Source organism: Chelonia mydas, chromosome 8 (genome assembly GCF_015237465.2).
Source record: "Chelonia mydas isolate rCheMyd1 chromosome 8, rCheMyd1.pri.v2, whole genome shotgun sequence".
In the NCBI taxonomy this organism is placed as follows: Eukaryota; Metazoa; Chordata; order Testudines; family Cheloniidae; genus Chelonia; species Chelonia mydas.
The window spans coordinates 29045429-29062875 of NC_057854.1; the positions used below are offsets into that span (position 1 = coordinate 29045429).

At 37.6% G+C, this 17447-nt stretch overlaps 1 protein-coding gene and 1 long non-coding RNA gene across 8 annotated transcripts in view; one reads left to right on the plus strand and one right to left on the minus strand.

The window, feature by feature from the left end:
• Positions 1 to 2241, plus strand: part of LOC122461430 — a 40808-nt gene extending 38567 nt beyond the window's left edge. For both annotated transcript variants that reach the window (XR_006283315.1, XR_006283314.1), the window contains exon 3: positions 563 to 2241. This is a non-coding gene — a long non-coding RNA (uncharacterized LOC122461430). The remainder of the gene's footprint in view (positions 1 to 562) is intronic.
• Positions 727 to 17447, minus strand: part of PANK3 (pantothenate kinase 3) — a 31832-nt gene continuing 15111 nt past the window's right edge. For 4 of the 6 annotated variants that reach the window (XM_037906271.2, XM_037906270.2, XM_043521049.1 and 1 more), the window contains 4 exons: positions 16636 to 16812; positions 13637 to 13760; positions 11248 to 11373; positions 727 to 7813 (listed from right to left, as the gene is read on the minus strand). In XM_037906271.2, the coding sequence (XP_037762199.1) occupies positions 7763 to 7813; positions 11248 to 11373; positions 13637 to 13760; positions 16636 to 16812 (478 nt within the window). In that variant the 3' untranslated portion in view covers positions 727 to 7762. Of the gene's footprint in view, positions 7814 to 11247; positions 11374 to 13636; positions 13761 to 16635; positions 16813 to 17117; positions 17267 to 17447 lie in introns of those variants that run through there. The other 2 variants (XM_037906273.1, XM_037906274.1) reach the window with 2 other exon arrangements.

The following is a 17447-nucleotide window of genomic DNA, read 5'->3' on the forward strand; positions in this document are numbered from 1 at the left end:
TATATGCAAACTAAACTCTAAGGCACAGCCAACAGAGCTAGCTAATTAGGATTCACCTAAAAGCTATGTGCTCTTGTAAGGACTCTAAATTTCCATTACTTCAGTAGAAACAATTTCAGGGCTAAACAAAACTAGGCTACTTGGATAGTGAAAACAAAGGACAATTCTCCAGGATGGAGCATTTATCTTGTGCTGAAGAGGGTTCACATTGGCAATTCAGAATTCTTGAAATAATCTTGAGCTAATCTGCCAGTATAACAAGTGGGTGTTTAACTGAACTGAAAAGTCAGTCTGAGTAAGCACAGCCAGGATGTATCAATGTATAATACGGCCAAGTAGCAGTAAATTGTTTAGGAGTGTAGGGAACCAGTACAGGTTCCCAAGGTAAGAAGACAGTTTTGATGTGAAAGCTTACATTGCTGTTGCCAGGGTTATACTTGTTGCATTGGATCTATTCTTCAAGGCTATCAATGTAGGGCCATTTATGAGTTGTACATTTAAAAAATGGCAGCTACATCAAAATTTAGTTATACCATAAACTCATTTAATCTTTCCTTTACAGGTTTTCCTCTATAGGAAGAAGAGCTGGAGAGTTGGTCCCATCCTGTTCCCCTACTGTTAACTTATATGCAACAGGACAAAGTATATCCATTACAACAGCAATTTGTGATGCTATGCATTGACTAACAAAGGAGCACAAAGAAAAGGAACAATGGAGGCACAACAGAACAATCTGGAGTTATTTATTAGGAAAAGTAAGACAAAGTACTGCTTCAACATTCATACTGAACAAAACCAGAAAAATAAACTACAAAAAAGTAGGTCCATCATATTGAAGTTGGCTTATGGCAATACAGTACAAAGAAGTAAATTAAATCCAAACTTCATTTATGCAAGCAAACAGTAAGGAGTTATATACAGTTTTGATGGGGATGGATTACATTACATTGTAGGCACAATCGATTTGGCCACAATGAAAATACTTAATTACATTATATCTATTCTGTACATTCACTAATGAGCAGCTATAAAACGAAAAAATAAATTAAACAATTTACAAGAGATGTACTACAGTTTACATAAAGGTATAATTTAATAAAGTTAATACAAATTTGCAGCACATTGTACTTTTTACATCATATCTTCAGTGTCAGAACAGTAAACATAAGCTCAGACATAAGTACAATATAATAGAATAAGGCAACTTAACTGAAATGGCTCTTATGGAGAACATCTTCCTCACGTGGGTTTGGAGTTTATTGATTTACTATCCCTTTTGCTAAGGAACTAAAAACTCTGAATGTACGATTTGGTCACTAGAAGGCCTACAACTGGTAAGAAAATTGCCTAGCAATTGAGAGAAAATACACATGGTTAAAATGACAAATGTAAAAACAGATGGTGCTGACTATCAAAAGACAACTTTTTGCTTATGTCCCGTCTCAGTCTGAACACCAAAGTAACGCAAATTTTCAGGTTCTTGGTACTGCAAATTTAATTTTTTTTTCCAAACATCCTCACTCCCTACAAAAATCTGTGTTTAAATGAGTCTTTTGTAATGTTCAATCTGAAACCAATGTAACTGCTTAAAGGCTTTGTATTTACAAAGGTCTAAAAGATCCATGCTGAAGGAATTGTGAAATTTGAACAGATTAAAATTTATTACTGCAGATTACCAATTCAGAAATCCTATTTCAGTTTATTTTATGGATAGGACTACTTAACAAGTTACATCTTTAAAATTAACTTTAATTAAATATTCACAATTTTCAAAAGTGATTAATACTAATAGTAATGGTTGTACTTTTTGAAATGCTAACACAGAAGGACACGGTGAGCCCACAGTAGTTGGTACTAAAACTTTGTCTACTCTAAACAGCTACAATGATAAAAGCCTGGGAAAGTATAAGATTAACATCTAAAGCTAGTTTTAAAACTGAAATTCTAGAAATGAAAAGTGATCCATGTCATAAAATTCACAAATTGAATGTAATCAGCTTTACAGAAAGCCAGCCCCATGAATGGCTCTTGACCTTAATGAATTTCAATCCAAATATATAAAAAAGGAAGCTTGACATAAGGCCGTGAGAAATCTTTGCAATTTGACAAATTTCAAATCTGTCAAAAGGACCAGGCCATAAATATTAATTCTATTTACAACTTTTGATTCTAAATTTTTCAAATGATTTAGCACCAGCAGCAATATGCAAAGTAGCACTATTGTTTTCCCCATTTGCATGTTGTTTTTAAAAAAAATCTCGGGGCCAAATGTTTCATTGCTGCTAAAAGTAGCTCCCATTTAAACCAACAGGCTACTTAGCAACTAAGACAAGCAGGATTTGGCAATCAGTTATACAGTATTCTATACATGTCAGATCTAAGCAGGTAAACTCAGCTTGGAAAACAAGCTTGGTTACAAACTTTATCTTCAAGTCTTCTTTAAAGGTATTATTACATTTTATAATACTGGTAACAATATTTGGAATATATTAACAAGAAAAGCCAGATATATCTGATCAAAAGGGTTTAGTAATATGCACTTAAGTGTTTTGTGGAATATAAGTGGGGAATTATTGCACCGCACTGTGAGAAGGCATCTTAGTGCCCCGCCATTCGCTCCATATTAATCAAGTTTATGGAAGTTTGTGTTTAAGTGTTTGCAGATAATTAATCCACCAACTCTATTCTTAATGAGCTGAAAATTCCCTGTGCCACTGTGCCTTAGCCTGAAGGGGAAGGATTATCTCAAAATGTAACTTCAACTGTATTTATCAAACATGCTTGCCAACATATTACTGTAAAATACACAGCTAGGTTATCAATACTTAAGTATGACCCTCAGTATTGTGTGTAAATTCCTTAATCCAAACAAAACCCAACAACTCTACACATTGCAGGTTTTCTAAATACACGTATGTGAGAAAGATGGAGAAACCTCTGTTTCATAAGGCAAACATGAACATACGAAATAGCCAGCTTCACTGCATGTTACATTAGATGCAGGGGAAAGTGGGTTACACCTATTTAGCTGCACTGGTTCAACCTCAATATTTCTGTTTTGCTTGAACTGATCAGTAACAAGACCATCTTCTCTCCAATTCTGTTATGAACTAATCTAATCTGTCTCCTTAGGATACCAACAATTCATTTACAGAGGTTTTATAATAAATGAGATATTTACAAAAACAGTAAAGGCATGAAAGAAAGACTATACAATGAATAAACATAAGAATATACTGATTAGTCTTTAAAAAGCACAACTTTGCTCTAAGTGCAAGCACCTTGAAATACTTTCAAATGTTAAACTCCCACAGCTATCCTAAAACATTAGGAAATATAAGTTATTGCCACAGTTATTTGGAATGGGACAGTTTCTTAAAAAAAATACTTCCAAAAATGTGGTGCTTTACTAAATATCTACACTGGTTCAGGTAGAATATAAAAAATTGTAATATAACAAAGGCCGTTTATTCTCCTCACACAAAAAAGGCAAGGAATACCTTACATGTATATACAAGATGTGTGCTACCAACCACCTGAATGCAATAGGAATAGAACCTCTCAATACAACTAATATGCAGGCAAAAGTATTACTGAAGAACCAGAATTATTAAGCATTTCTTATATATCCCTTGAAAATGGGTAACACAGCCTGGCCTTTAACTCTCAATACCAAAAATTTAAATAGCATTAGGAAGTACTGCATGAAGCGTCAATACCACATAAGCGCTTTGTTGCTGGATGCATGTCACTGCAAGCAAAACACTCTTAATGACGAAAAAGGGGAAAGTGATCTGTTCAGAGCCTTTACAGTCCCAGATTCTAAATGGAATGATGCTTTATAGAAAAGATGTTTATACAAGTGGCAATACTATTAGATTCACAAAAAAAAAAACTTAACAGAAAAATGTAATGCCAGTATTGTAGATTTGGTCTTAAATTTAAAGGTCCAAACTATGTAGCAAAAAGGAGTTCCTTAAAGTGCGGTTACCTTAAGCACAACTAGAAAGGTGTCTGGAGTGGTTAGAGATTTGTTAGCCATACCAGCCAGTCCATGATATCTTCATATAAAAATGAAGCGTCTGATAAAGAAACAGCCTGTACTTGTGGAGCAAAAAGCAAGCATCATTGCAGAGAGACAACATTCTGACATAATGCACGGACAAATCCAAATGGGAGGAAGGGGAGACAAAGTGGTAGGCATAAATACTCCAACAAAAGTAGATTAGCTTGCCATGAAGATGGGAGGCCAGAAAACTCATACTGTCTTCTTGACTGGTCTAGCGGACCACCTAAAATGCTGATACAATTATTCTCCACATCTACAGTAAACAGTCTGGGGTGACAAAAGTATTACTGGCGCCAAGAATGCTCTTACATCAAATTGCAGTGCCAGCAAAACTAACATCATTGGCACCATGTGAGAAATTAAAGGCACTCGTCTGGCTTGATTTGAGACCGGCTACATTCAGAATGAGCTTTGCCTTTTTCTTTCAAGGGAAAAACCTCTACTTGAAGAAAGTGGTTCCCTGTTTGAGAATTCAGCAGTAGCCATGAGGATCCACAAGCTTGCAAACAAAGTTGTTGCACTTCATCTGCTATAACATGTGACAGCTTGTCTGAGTTCCTTTACTGTAAGGAAACGCCAAGTAGCATTGAGACAAAGAAATGCCAAATGTGAAGGTAAAAGCATAGAAGATAAGAAAGAAGTGAACCTACATCAGCGATTCACTCTAAAGGAAGTGAGCCTTTTAGCCCTGGCAAGGTTCTTCTGGTCTATATACAAAGGTCTAGATGAAGAAATTTAAAGCTACTTTCATTTGTACTTGCCATGCTTAGTGACTCCACTAAAGGTACAATCAATCTTTGGATCGAATGACAAAAGGCTGTGTTTGTAAGTTTTTGAAAAAAATAACCAAATAAACCTCAGCAACTGTGCCTGAACACTCTCCAGCAAAAAAACCCAAAACCCCTCTATTAGGATGGATCTCAAGGGGTGCAGAGGAGGGCTACAAGGCTTTGCTGGTAGTCTCTGGGGAGAATGGGGAGAATGGGGGGGGGGGGGGTAAGAACAACCACCAACCAACTTACGCTGAAGGAACTAAAAAAGGCGAGACAGACTTTTTCCGAAGTTGAAGGCAAGAAATATATAAAGGTAGGACATGCATCTTATTTCTCATGAGGAATACTAATAGCATATATGCAATACAGCTATTCAAAAATTACTTATGAATTTATTCCTGTGTCCATGTTAACTTCAAAAATTTATCATAGGCTACATCAAATTAATATTTCTTGAATTTATGAAGGTCATTTCTCTCAGACTGTCTTGCTAGGGAACTGGAAAAATAAGATTTTAGCTAAACTTACTTTCAATATCTTCAGGTCAAAAATATACAACCTACTTCTAAATACTGCTTCAAAAGCAACTCTCAGTTTATGCTCCAGCAGTACAGGATGTATATGGAAAAAGTAATCTATGGCAATGGATATGGACTAGCTAAAGTGTTTCTTGCCAAATTGCATGACATGATGCTGAAGTACTAAGTCTCCATCCCTCAGGAAAGGCAAGCATTTGGTGTGTGAAACTTTGTACGAAGCTAATACAACCTGCAGAAAAATGAGTTTTCAAATAATCTCTCTGTGAAAAGTTCATAGAAGAAACAAGTCTAAATTACTTCTTCCTACTACAGGCTGTTAATGCAAACTAACTAAGCTACTAGCTTATAAACTCAGTCATGGTAAAACCTCTAGCAACTTTCATAAAGGCACATTTTACCCAAGCTGTACCAACTTGCTTCATAGATTGTTGCTGCCTTTGCTCAATGATATAAGCATAGTTCTAGAAATGATTCTATCTTTCCAGACTGAAGCCTCAATTTAAAAGTCTTCACAATGGAAATTTAGCTTAGGTACTCAGCAGCAATGACAAACTATATTTGAAGTTGACATTGCTCTGGGTGGAATGAAATGGCCTCCATCTCACCCCTATAAAAGTCACTGCACTTCAGGACCTTAGGAAATTTTATGGAGTTCAACTAAAAAAAACAAAAAAAACAAACAAAAACGAACAAAACCCCCAGAAAGAGTATTTTCTACTTACTATTTTCAGGCCCCTCTATGCACATTATGTGGAAAGGTAATGTGGCTAAAAAGTTGCTGCTGTAATGCAACATAGCAATGTTTTGGAATACTTACTCATTTATTTGATTTAGAGTCACATCCATTTAAACAACATGTTTAATTCCAACATATCAATGAATTCTAATCAGATATAGCTTTTAATGCATCCACAGGAAATACTTAACATTAATTTACTTCCTGCAAAATTGGGTATTTCTTCTGAGGTACACTAAATACACTGACATACATAGCTGGCTTGACTTCTGACATGGTCTTTCTGGTCTAAAGCCTTTATCTCCTGGCTGCAGCAACACTTATGACAGTAAAACAACTACTGTAAAATTTAAAATAGTCTGAGAACATAGTATGTAGTCAAAACAAAGACTAGTCTCAGAATATGCAGTTTATCCCAAGGCCACAGTTTGCAATAATGGGAATTGTTTAACAAAGTATACTAAACACTGGTCCTTTTGACTCTGCAATACAAACTCTGGAGCTACAAAAACAAACTTTCAATTCCAAACAAGATCAATTAAAATCATCAACATAGATTTGAGACTGACTTATTAGAAGTGAAATATCTTGTTTACGATTAATGAAATAAAGGACTGAATGTTTTCAAATCGGTAGAGCAGGGATGGAATTTGTACAAGCATCCTCACAAAGATATGCCAAAGCAACAGAATTCCAAGCTGTAATACTATTATTTTAGTCCCAGGCCTCTTTTGGGTAAATATACTCTGCAGGTTTTGTGGTGACTTTCACAAGTAGAGGAGAATGAAATCAAAATGTTGTGATTTAGAATGTAAGGTCATGGAATTTTGCATGTCAGATACCTTTTCTAAAGGCTTGCTGTTCCTTGAATCATGAACCTAATCCAAAGGGATCTTCCCAAAATACAATATCTACCTTTCGATAAATGAACTGAACAAATGTTAAGCTTCACAAGAGTACAGATATGTGGAAATGCAGCAGTAGCTGAACTTATCTGTATTTTTACTTAATATATTTGCAAAAAAAAATTAGATATTTTCCCATTAGACCTCAAAATTCTGCAATTACTGGAACATATTAAGTGCTTTAACACTTTATGCTGTCCTTATATTGTGAAATAATCTTCTACACTACATAGCTTTGCTTTCTGTTGATGGCACTTTGGTGTTTTCAGGTCAATTGTCTTAAACATACAATTCTGCTCTTAGTACAGTGCAATAATGAGACAAAAAACAAACTCATCAAAATAAAACATTTTCACCAGATTATCTACAAAAGATATTTGCTTAGCACTAAAGCTTCATGTTTAAGTCCACACTATTGTACATGATGGACACTTAAAAGGGCTGGAATTCTCTCTTTTGGAAGCTTGTTTTTCAGAGGATGTATTGCATATTAGAAGTTCAAAACTGGCTACAAGCACTGGAGATCATAAGGCAAAACCCACAGGTATTTCAATTAAAAATGCCTTACACAGCAAGATCCCACTTTCTTAATATGGTAACATCCAGCAGTTTACCACTTAAATTTAAAAACAACTGCAGCAAAACTGCTGCTTTTTTTCCTTTGGTTCCCGTTGACTTAAACAATGTAGTAATAATGCCATCCAGGTGGAAAACAATTCAGCGTAGTGGCATCTGGTACTTCAGCTGAAATTTGGCAATCCAAGAAGAGCACCGACAGCGCCAAAGTATCCCTGTTTAAAAAAAAAAAACAAAAAAAAACAAACACACACACACACACAAAAAAGCTGTCATTCCAAGTTTCAACTACCACATTAAAATTCAGCATTCAGAAAAACCTTTTTTAGCCACAGAAGAGTACTTGGAAGGCCCACACTAAGTATGAAGAATAACGTACATTTGTAATATACTGCCTTTTATCTGAAGTACTCAAAACTTTACGAAATTAAATACTTTGTTTTTTTTATAGCTAACATGCCCTGGTTAAGTTTTTTCCCCCCACTAAAGCCTATATATTACTGAAAACTATTAAATTTTTTCATTTGTTTGTAAAAACAGCTAATGTATTTCTAAGGCCCATACCAGTGGTATCTGAGCACATATACCAAAACCAAAAAGCTTTTCAGAAGAGCCTATAGAGATACTAGCTGACCTTTGAACTTCAACATCCACATGGACATTACCTCTGAGGCAGTAGTTCAGCACTTATCTCAACTCTCCACCTTAAGTTTCTCAAAGGTATTCTTCAGGCCTGAACAGAGCCAGCTATACTTTGGACTGGACCTTGAGGCTGCATGTGGACAAACACAAGAACCACCTCTCTATCCCTGGACCACTTCATAACCAAGGTAGAAGCAAGAATTTTTTCCCTATGCAAGACAAAATGACCACCATCATGGTCCCCCAAAATCAAACCTTAAAATCTAACCAAAAAAAGTGCAAGGAATAGCACTAGCAAGGAATTTCAACCATTCACTATTGAGAAAAGAGAAAACCTTTTGAAGTGATAAACGCCCACTTTTTCATGGTCTGTGTGTATAAAAACATCCTCACTGCATTTTCCACTTTTATGCATCCGATGAAGTGAGCTGTAGCTCACGAAAGCTTATGCTCAAATAAATTGGTTAGTCTCTAAGGTGCCACACGTACTCCTTTTCTTTTTGTAGTTTTATAGAAATTCTATCAATTTTTTCCAGTCTTCTGCCAGAGAGGCAACAACTTCACACCCTGCTAATGTTGGATTATATTAAAGAATTCTGTATTAAAATCACAAATGAGTTTGATTCCCCATAGTTTAAATTCCAGGGTATTACTAATTAAGAGGTCTCTTGGTTTTTGGTACTGTTTCTCTCCCTCTGTGTGTGAAACTTGCAAGCTGCTAATTGTGTTAATACATTCTAAGACAGAGTCTGCTCTCAAAGCAATTCTTTGTAACAACTACTCACACAGAGAGAGACTCAAAGCAATACTCTGTAACAATAGAAACAGCACCCACAGACTCCCCGCCCTTTTGTTGTATTCATCTCGCTTTGTTAACAATTGCGATTAAAATAGAGATAGAGGATGTATGTGGATGGATGCTTGGTGTGGATAATAGCTGAATGATCAGGGAGGTGCCAGCCTAAGAATCCAGTGTCCATCAGCTGAAGAAGGCATCAAGTGGAAATAACCAGAGGACCCCCGGAGGGCAGACTGGAATCCACCCAACAGCCTCAAGAATGGGAGAACCAAAAGAACAAGGTAACATCTGGCAGCACAGAGCCATCAGGAATGTGACATCTGCTGATTGATTCAGCAACAGCATGATGAAGCAATTCCCATAGATTGGCATAGGAAGAAATTCCTATAAAAATGGACTCTAGAAAGTGAAAACTTTGGGGTCTGTTTCTGCAAACCAACTTCCAGAAGCATCAGATGAGCATCTGACAAGGCCCTGCTCCCTCCTCATGTCCAGGCCACCTGGCCAGTGGCTTGGCATGAGCAACTGTAAGGCTGGTAACTATGATAACAACCTTGCAGAACCTGTGTGTGTAGGAATGAATGTGTGAATAAATGAGATTGAATGGAATGTTATAGCTATAACTAACTGCTTACTATGATTCTTTCTGTATTCACAATAAATGTGGTATTTTGCCTTTTCCCCTTTAATAAGATCCTGCTGGTTTTTATTTTATTGGTATAACACTAAGCATAAATCACTTAAATTCTGACTGTCTGCATTCAACCCCAAAACATATCCTCTCCTAGTAGGAGAAATTAGCTTACGTCAGCAGAGGCCAACCTCAACCAGGTTAGCCACTGACCACCAAAAAAAGTAGACAAATGCCTCCAAGAATTTGGACGGTTCACTGTAAGTATCAGTTGTGGAAGAATTAGAACTCAGGGCGGCTCCTAACCTTTCAAGATATAAAAGCAAGCTAATCAAGATCAGCAAAAATACACAATGGCACTTTGAGCTGCCAGCATCCTATATCCCTCAGGTGGGCTTCAGGCTTCAGCAAGGTACTAGTAGGTAATATTCCACCCATAGATAAGGAAAGAATATCCACATTCATTCTGTTGGACCTCTCTGCAGCTGTTGGTGACATTAAACAAATATCCCTGAATTGTCCCCAAGGACAAACAGGATGAAAGGAAATCCCTGAAGTCCTTCTCCTGGGGACCCCCCTCCCCCCCACTTCAGACTGAACCCAGAGAACTGATATAGGTAGCTATTTCTTCCTGAGCATTACCTATAGAGTCCCAAAATACCAGATCCTAACCCCACTTGAAATAGATTACATAAGAAACTGTTTGGAGAATGGTTGAGACAATCCGAGTTGAAGTGCCTGTGATATGTAGAGTACACCCAGATTACACATCTTCCTGAATTTTCAATACCTCACTGAAATAACACCTGGATTAAAAGGTTTGTTAAAGCTTATCCTTCAAAAACTGATATGATGCAGGTTGAAAAAGCACTGCAATTGAACCTTGTTCCCCTTACATATTCAACTCCTGAGAGCATTTGCCCTCAAATTAAGATAGTCCATAACCATTTGAATCCCTCTAAATGCAAGTAGCTCCCGTGGCAAAATGCCTATTTAATTTAACTGACCAGAAGATTGTCCCATTTGAATAAGAGACAGACCTGGCCACTTTGATTTATGTATTAATTCCTAGGTAGGTTTCTATAACTGAAACCGTGTAGCTGAAGCCAGATACCCTGAAATGCTTCACCTGGGAGAAAGCAAAGCAAAACATATTCTGAAGCCTTCCTCTGTGTTTGTATCCCATTCAAAGTCTTCAGATTGGAGTGGCACGAGCTACTGCTCTCCCTCCATAACTGTGATATGTTGTAATAGCTGTTCCATCAGAACAATGTAATGGTCCACCCCCTGGATGTAGCTTATTAATACAGAAGATAGAAATAGACTCCAGAATTCATTGATGCAAGAAAACCACAAAATTAACTCTTTCACAAATAAAGTCAAAATCCATTCCTTTGACTTATCAACCACCTACTTCTCTATAGGCTAGGAAGAATAACACAAAAGTGATACTACTGTGAGTTTTATAAATATTTGCAAGGTGACTGGATACTACAGTTATGGGGTCATTTAAAATAGGTATTGTGGATTAAGGATAAGGCAAAACACATACGTACATGTAAGTGTCCTTCGCTTACCTCATGTTCTAGGAACAAGGCCTTCAGCTGGCCTTTTGACCAGTAATCCAGTGCATATGCAAGAAGCTTCATCGACAAAGTGTTCACACGCAAAAAGTTACCAACAAAGACAACTCTGTTTATCTTCTAAAAAAGGAAAGAAAACAGTATGAGCGTTATGACAAGTTTCCTCACTATCCAGTGTGGCTTTAAAAAGCTAGGATCAGAAGAAAAGAGGTTGTCACAAAAAGATTTAAATACTGAATGCTTCAAAGTAGAGAGGAAGAGTACAGACCCTTAAAACAAAAGATTGAGACTTACAGAAAAACTGTAGTAATGTCATTTGAAAAATACCTAAGTGAGGATTTCAAACCACTGAAATAGCCTAACTAAAAATCCAGCTAAATCAAACATACTTATTCTTGGTAGAGCAAGACTTAATGCCTTCATAGCCCTGTACAATGCTGCTTGATCCATATGCAACAAGGCAGCACTGTAAAGAAGCCGAAGACAATGAGAGAGTTCAGATGTTCATTTCTTCAGCTGTTAATGAATGCATGGTATAAGTCAATTAGAAGTGAGACTTCAGAGTTCACATTTAATATGCACTTTTAATTTAGTGTTGTTTAAGAATGCTTTAAAAATTTTTATTACATTTTCCAGTTATGGGGACATTTAAGTTGAAAATAAAGCTGACACTCTGATGGCAAGAATAAGCTCTCCAATAACTGAAGGCATCTGAGAAGTATATAAAAACACAAGCATGCTTTACTAAAGTTCAACAAATGACTGATGTGAATATTCACATCCAAATTGGTCCAGAAACTTGTGCAGCAGGACCAGCCACTGTCTATACTCAAAGGACTGACACTTGTCTGCTCCTCCCACACCTTTATCTTGACAAGTTCATAATTCAAAAGGTACAGAAATGCAGTTAAAGCACCCAAACAACCTTAATTCTGCTCAACAATGATATGCAGGAAAAATAAAATCTACCTTTTGTCTACTATGTTAATCTCTGACCACAGACTGTTTTAATTAAAAATATTGTGGTAATTAGAGTGTTAATACTGGACAGAGATAGGAAAAAATCTAAATACAATTAAGGTTGATTTTGATGCCTTAGCTATTTATTCCCTTACCTTAAGGTATAATAACTTGACATTCCTAGGTTTCAGAGTAACAGCCGTGTTAGTCTGTATTCGCAAAAAGAAAAGGAGTACTTGTGGCACCTTAGAGACTAACGAATTTATTTGAGCATAAGCTTTCGTGAGCTACAGCTCACTTCATCGGATGCATACTCTGAATCGTATGAATCAGAGTATGCATCCGATGAAGCGAGCTGTAGCTCACGAAAGCTTATGCTCAAATAAACTGGTTAGTCTCTAAGGTGCCACAAGTACTCCTTTTCTTTTTGACATTCCTAGGTTCACTATGCTTGGTTGTAGGATAATGACAACATTCCTGTAATGCAATTTATCATTAAATTACTGGTATGTACTCTCAACCTTATCCCCTTCGTAGATTATACTAGGGCTTGGGGGAAAAAAACCCAAAAGCTTACTAGACGGAGGCAGATATGAAAGAAGAGGGAAGGCGATCGCGAACCATGATGTCAAACATAGAATCCAAATGCAAAATCCATCCTGCCCACCTCCTAGGAGGAAAGTAAAGGTCCTGGGATTTCTAACTGTGCTGTCCTGGACGACTCCAAGCAGGGTCTATATTTCACACAGGCTTCTGGCTAGTAGGTGACTATTTAGGAATCTCCATCTCTAGCTCAGTAGTTGGAAGCTAGAAAAAGCTTTCTCCTCATCCAAAGCTTGCTGGCAAGGGGAGATGGGTTTCCGCTACTCTATACCTCAGCTGCCACATTTGGTCCTTTTATTACTAGTTCAGCGTCTTCCTGTGTTGATCAAAGCTTCTTGGCTGCCCACTGCTGTATGGAGCTTTAAGTAGCCATAATGAAAATGAACCTCAAGTTTATTCTGATGCTATCTGGCAAAGTTCTGAGAAGCAGGAGAGGTGACGGAACTATTTTTATGCAGACTCAGGAAGAGAACATCAATTTCACATAAACTGACGTTTCAAATATTAATTTGGAAATAATTAGAAGCATAACTTAAAAACAAAGCCTTTTCACCACCTCTGTTAATCAGAAAAAATGTTTTATTTGCCATTACAAAGTGAATTCTCAAGCCTCATGAACCTTCCCAAAGATACTAAAAGTATTCTGACCCGATGTCAAGTTAACAGAATCAAACTGCCTCAGCTAGGAATTTGATAAAGGACTTGAAATGAAAAGTGTTTTATAACACTAGTCCTCCCAATGACAGAAAGCAACCACACTACCCATATGAAATTTTCTGATTCCCCTCCCCCACCTCATCCCCCAACTAAAATCGTTTACCTCATTTACCGCACACATCCGTGCTATAGACCCAATGTTATTGGTGATTGTAACCAGTGTAGCTCTAGCCAGGTCTTCTTTACTAACAGATTCTCTCTTTTCTTTGTAGATCATATTCCCAAAACTGGAGAGAGAAAATACAATACAAAGTGAAACATTTGTCTTCAACAAGTTTAGAGTACAGTTTCCACGCTGCAGTGGAAATTACATCTTCTGTTTATCCTCAGTCTTAATTGAATCAATTTTCAAATGCTCACTGAATACAGTAATTTGACCACCAAGATTGTGGAGGGTTATGTATCTGCATCCATTCCTTAAAAAGAAATATACTTCCTCCAAACATTTTAAGACCCTATGAGTTAAATCTTTCTGATTATCCTACAGAATTCCATGAAGGAACAGCTTAAATCTCAGCTAAACAAGATCAGTCCACAGCACTAGCCAGAACAAGTAAAGGTAATTCTGAGCCCTGACTGATGTATTCTGCAGATTCCGAAAAGTCAGCCTAACTTCTTCACAAAACAAAACTATTTTGCTCCATTCTTGCCTTTAGGTGCCATCGAGAAAAAGATAACCAAACACAAAAATTTCAAGTATAATAAAATATCCCTGGGGATTTAAAGTGACTACGTAATCATAAGAATCATACAAGTTTATTGATGCTGCCACAATTCTAATTTTCCTGGGGCAGAGGAATTCTGTCCTGTCACTGGCCCTATATAAAGCAAGCAACTTCAGCTCATATATCTTTACTCAGTATTTTGCCTAATCACAGCTTGTGGTCTCTTTCTGGCTGAAGACATAAGAACTCTCACCCTGTTCTTATGGAGTGGCTGAAGCAAAGCAGGGGGAACACTGAATTAACAGCACTGTTTCCCATCCCAAGCCCCTCTGAAATTAAAGCCACTAGTAGTTTCAGAAGGAGGAAAAAAGTGAGTAGAGGTGGTATACAATAGACTCCAATTGAGGGCAAGTAAGAAACATCAGAAGTAAGATCTCCCTGTGGAGGGACAGAATATATTTAAAGAAAAAGAAATGCATGCAGTCATAGAAACAGTCATTCAATTTTTCACTTCCAGCAGGATTGATAAACCCATTATTTGTTCAGACTAAATGCTAGATTCAAGTTTTATGTTATTTTCATTCTCCAGTTTCATCATTCCTCATTCCTGCTTCCAAAGTACGTGGATGCTGCTCCATTAGCCTCCAACTAATGAGCAAGCTGAACAGTAAACAGAGTAAAATATTAACCTTCTGCCATTGGAGGCCAGCCCAATTCTCAAATATGCTGGTGACATAATTACCCATCATCCTGAGACAGACCTAAGACTACCTTGCAATTATGAAATCTTGTGATAGGCTAGCAACTGTGTTTGACAGAAGCTAAGGAAATAATTGCAATATGAATGACTGAATAATAAAATAGTCAATCTGAATGTTTAATACAGGGAAGCTCTCTAGGTCGATCAAAAATAAACCATGAGGACTACTTTTCATTCCAGTATTCAAATGCAGAACCTCAGCTCTTAGAGCTGACAAACAGTTGTAATTAATTTGTAGGAACCTAGAACTTTTAAAGTTGAAGACATGCCTCCATTGGTTCGCACTTATTAGTGACAAGCAGATCTTTAAGAATAGCCAAAACTGTTGAACTATGACAGCTGTACTAGACTTGGTGGGTAAATTAAACCAACGACTACAGTAAGATCACCAAAAGTATTTTCCCAGTTGAAGAGCTTTTCAACACTCATTAGACAGCAAATATAAAAATATAAGTATGCTCAAAACCATACTAATTCATCTGGTGCCTGTTGAATGCTTCTGAGATGCTGTATAAAACTGAAAACAGTGGTTAAATGAAAATCCTTTGCCTGGGTGCCTGGCTGGTTAACTTAAAAAGGTATCAAACTGAGGAAATAAAGCCCAGACAGGAAGAGCTGTTGTAAAATGGAGAAGAAAGCTGTCAGACTAAACAATGCTCTCAAAGATCCCAAACAGCCATTAAAAAGGTTTGACAAATATTTTCATTAATTTTTATTTCCTTTCTATGCCTGCTTGACCTTTGACCTGTGAGTATTCTATGCAGGAACTTGTCTGTTTCTTTTAAATCTACACTTGATGCTGTTTTTTAGTTTTTCAGGAATAAAATATTACACAGAATGGGACTGCTATAGCTAGCTAATAATCAACTACTACTATCTGGTTTCAAAATGTTCAGAAAGGTTAGCTGTATATATTTTTAAACACAAAAGTAACTGAATTGAAATAGTAAGACTGCAAAAACTGTTCTTCTAATAGATACTGAATACAGGTCTCTTTTTTAAAATCTTAACACCTCAGTCTTAAGAGACAAGAAAAGGTGATACCTCCTCATTAACAGGTCATGAATAGTTAAGACTACATTTTAGTCACGGGTATTTTTTAGTAAAAGTCACGGAGAGGTCATGAGCAGTAAAGAAAAATTCACAGGCCCATGACCAGTCCATGACTTGTACTATATACCCATAACTAAAACTTGAGTCAGGCGGTCATGGGTGCTCTGGGGGAATTACCTGGGACCCTGCTGATGCTGGGGTGTGTGTGTGGGGGGGAAAATGGGAAAACTTGCAGCAGCGTGTGGCCCAGGACTGTTGCTGGTGGCAGGAGGGTTGACAGGCTCCCTACCAGGGTCCACGCAGCTCCCCAGAAGTGGCCGGCATGTCCCTGCAGCTCCTAGTGGGAGGGAAGGCAAGGGGGACTCCACACGCTGCCCCCGCTATGAGCTCCAGCTCTGCGGCTCCCACTGGCTGGAAACCGACACCCCAACTCCCAGCCCTGAGCCCCTTCCGACGCCTAAACTGCACCAGCAGCGGTCAATGTGACTGGCCCAGAGGCTGCCTGATCTGCTTGGGAAGCCCCAGAGCCAGCCTCACCGGCCACTGCAGAAGTCACGAAGGTCACTGAATCCGTGAGAGATATGGAGCCTTAATTACAGTTAAATAAGCGAGTCTCTGGCTTACCTGGAGGCTACTGCCCATCCTGGCAAGCCAAAACGTTCATAGTCCCCTCCATAAATGTCCCGAACAAGCTTATCAGCATGTGTACTGTCCCCTTTGGATGCCATTTCAAGAGCTTCTTCAAAACTTTCACAGCCAGTCAATAAACTGCATAAACCCAGAAATGTCCCTCCACCTAAACTAATGAAAAAGGAAAAGAAGACTTTTAAACAGCATTCTCACATAGTACAACTAAATAATCTATAAATGTATTCCTTCAATTAAGATACTGATTTGTCTGCTTTCTTCCTCAGAGCTTGGTATTGCTTAGCAAAGCAGTCAGTTGTGAATCATGGCAACAATGTTTATATAGGTATCAGCTTAACTGTGCACACACAAGATTTTGAGCTGCAAACGTTAAGTAAACTATTTAAAAATAAATGTGTTTTTGCTGTTTCCCGAGAATTCTTTTATTGTGCACTAAATTAAGATACTAAAATTCATACTTGCAATAGGTAAGTGAAATAGGCGTGAGTATCAAAGTGCCAGTGGGAGGGCATAAACTCAGATGAGGATGCCCAGAAGCACCCACATCTGATCATTGGCTTCAAGTCCTTGTTCCTCTTTCTGCATCACTTCAGTGAACGCTTTCTCATTTTTCTCCAGTAGAGCAGAAAAAATATGAGTGCATTGGAATAATGCTATACAATAAAAAAAAAAAAAAAAAAATCTAATGTGACAAACCTAAAACCACACACTACTGATATTAGTCTCCTGTTGCAGAGCACACAGCAGAAAAAACACTAACTACACCTCGTTACTAGAGCCATGGAGAT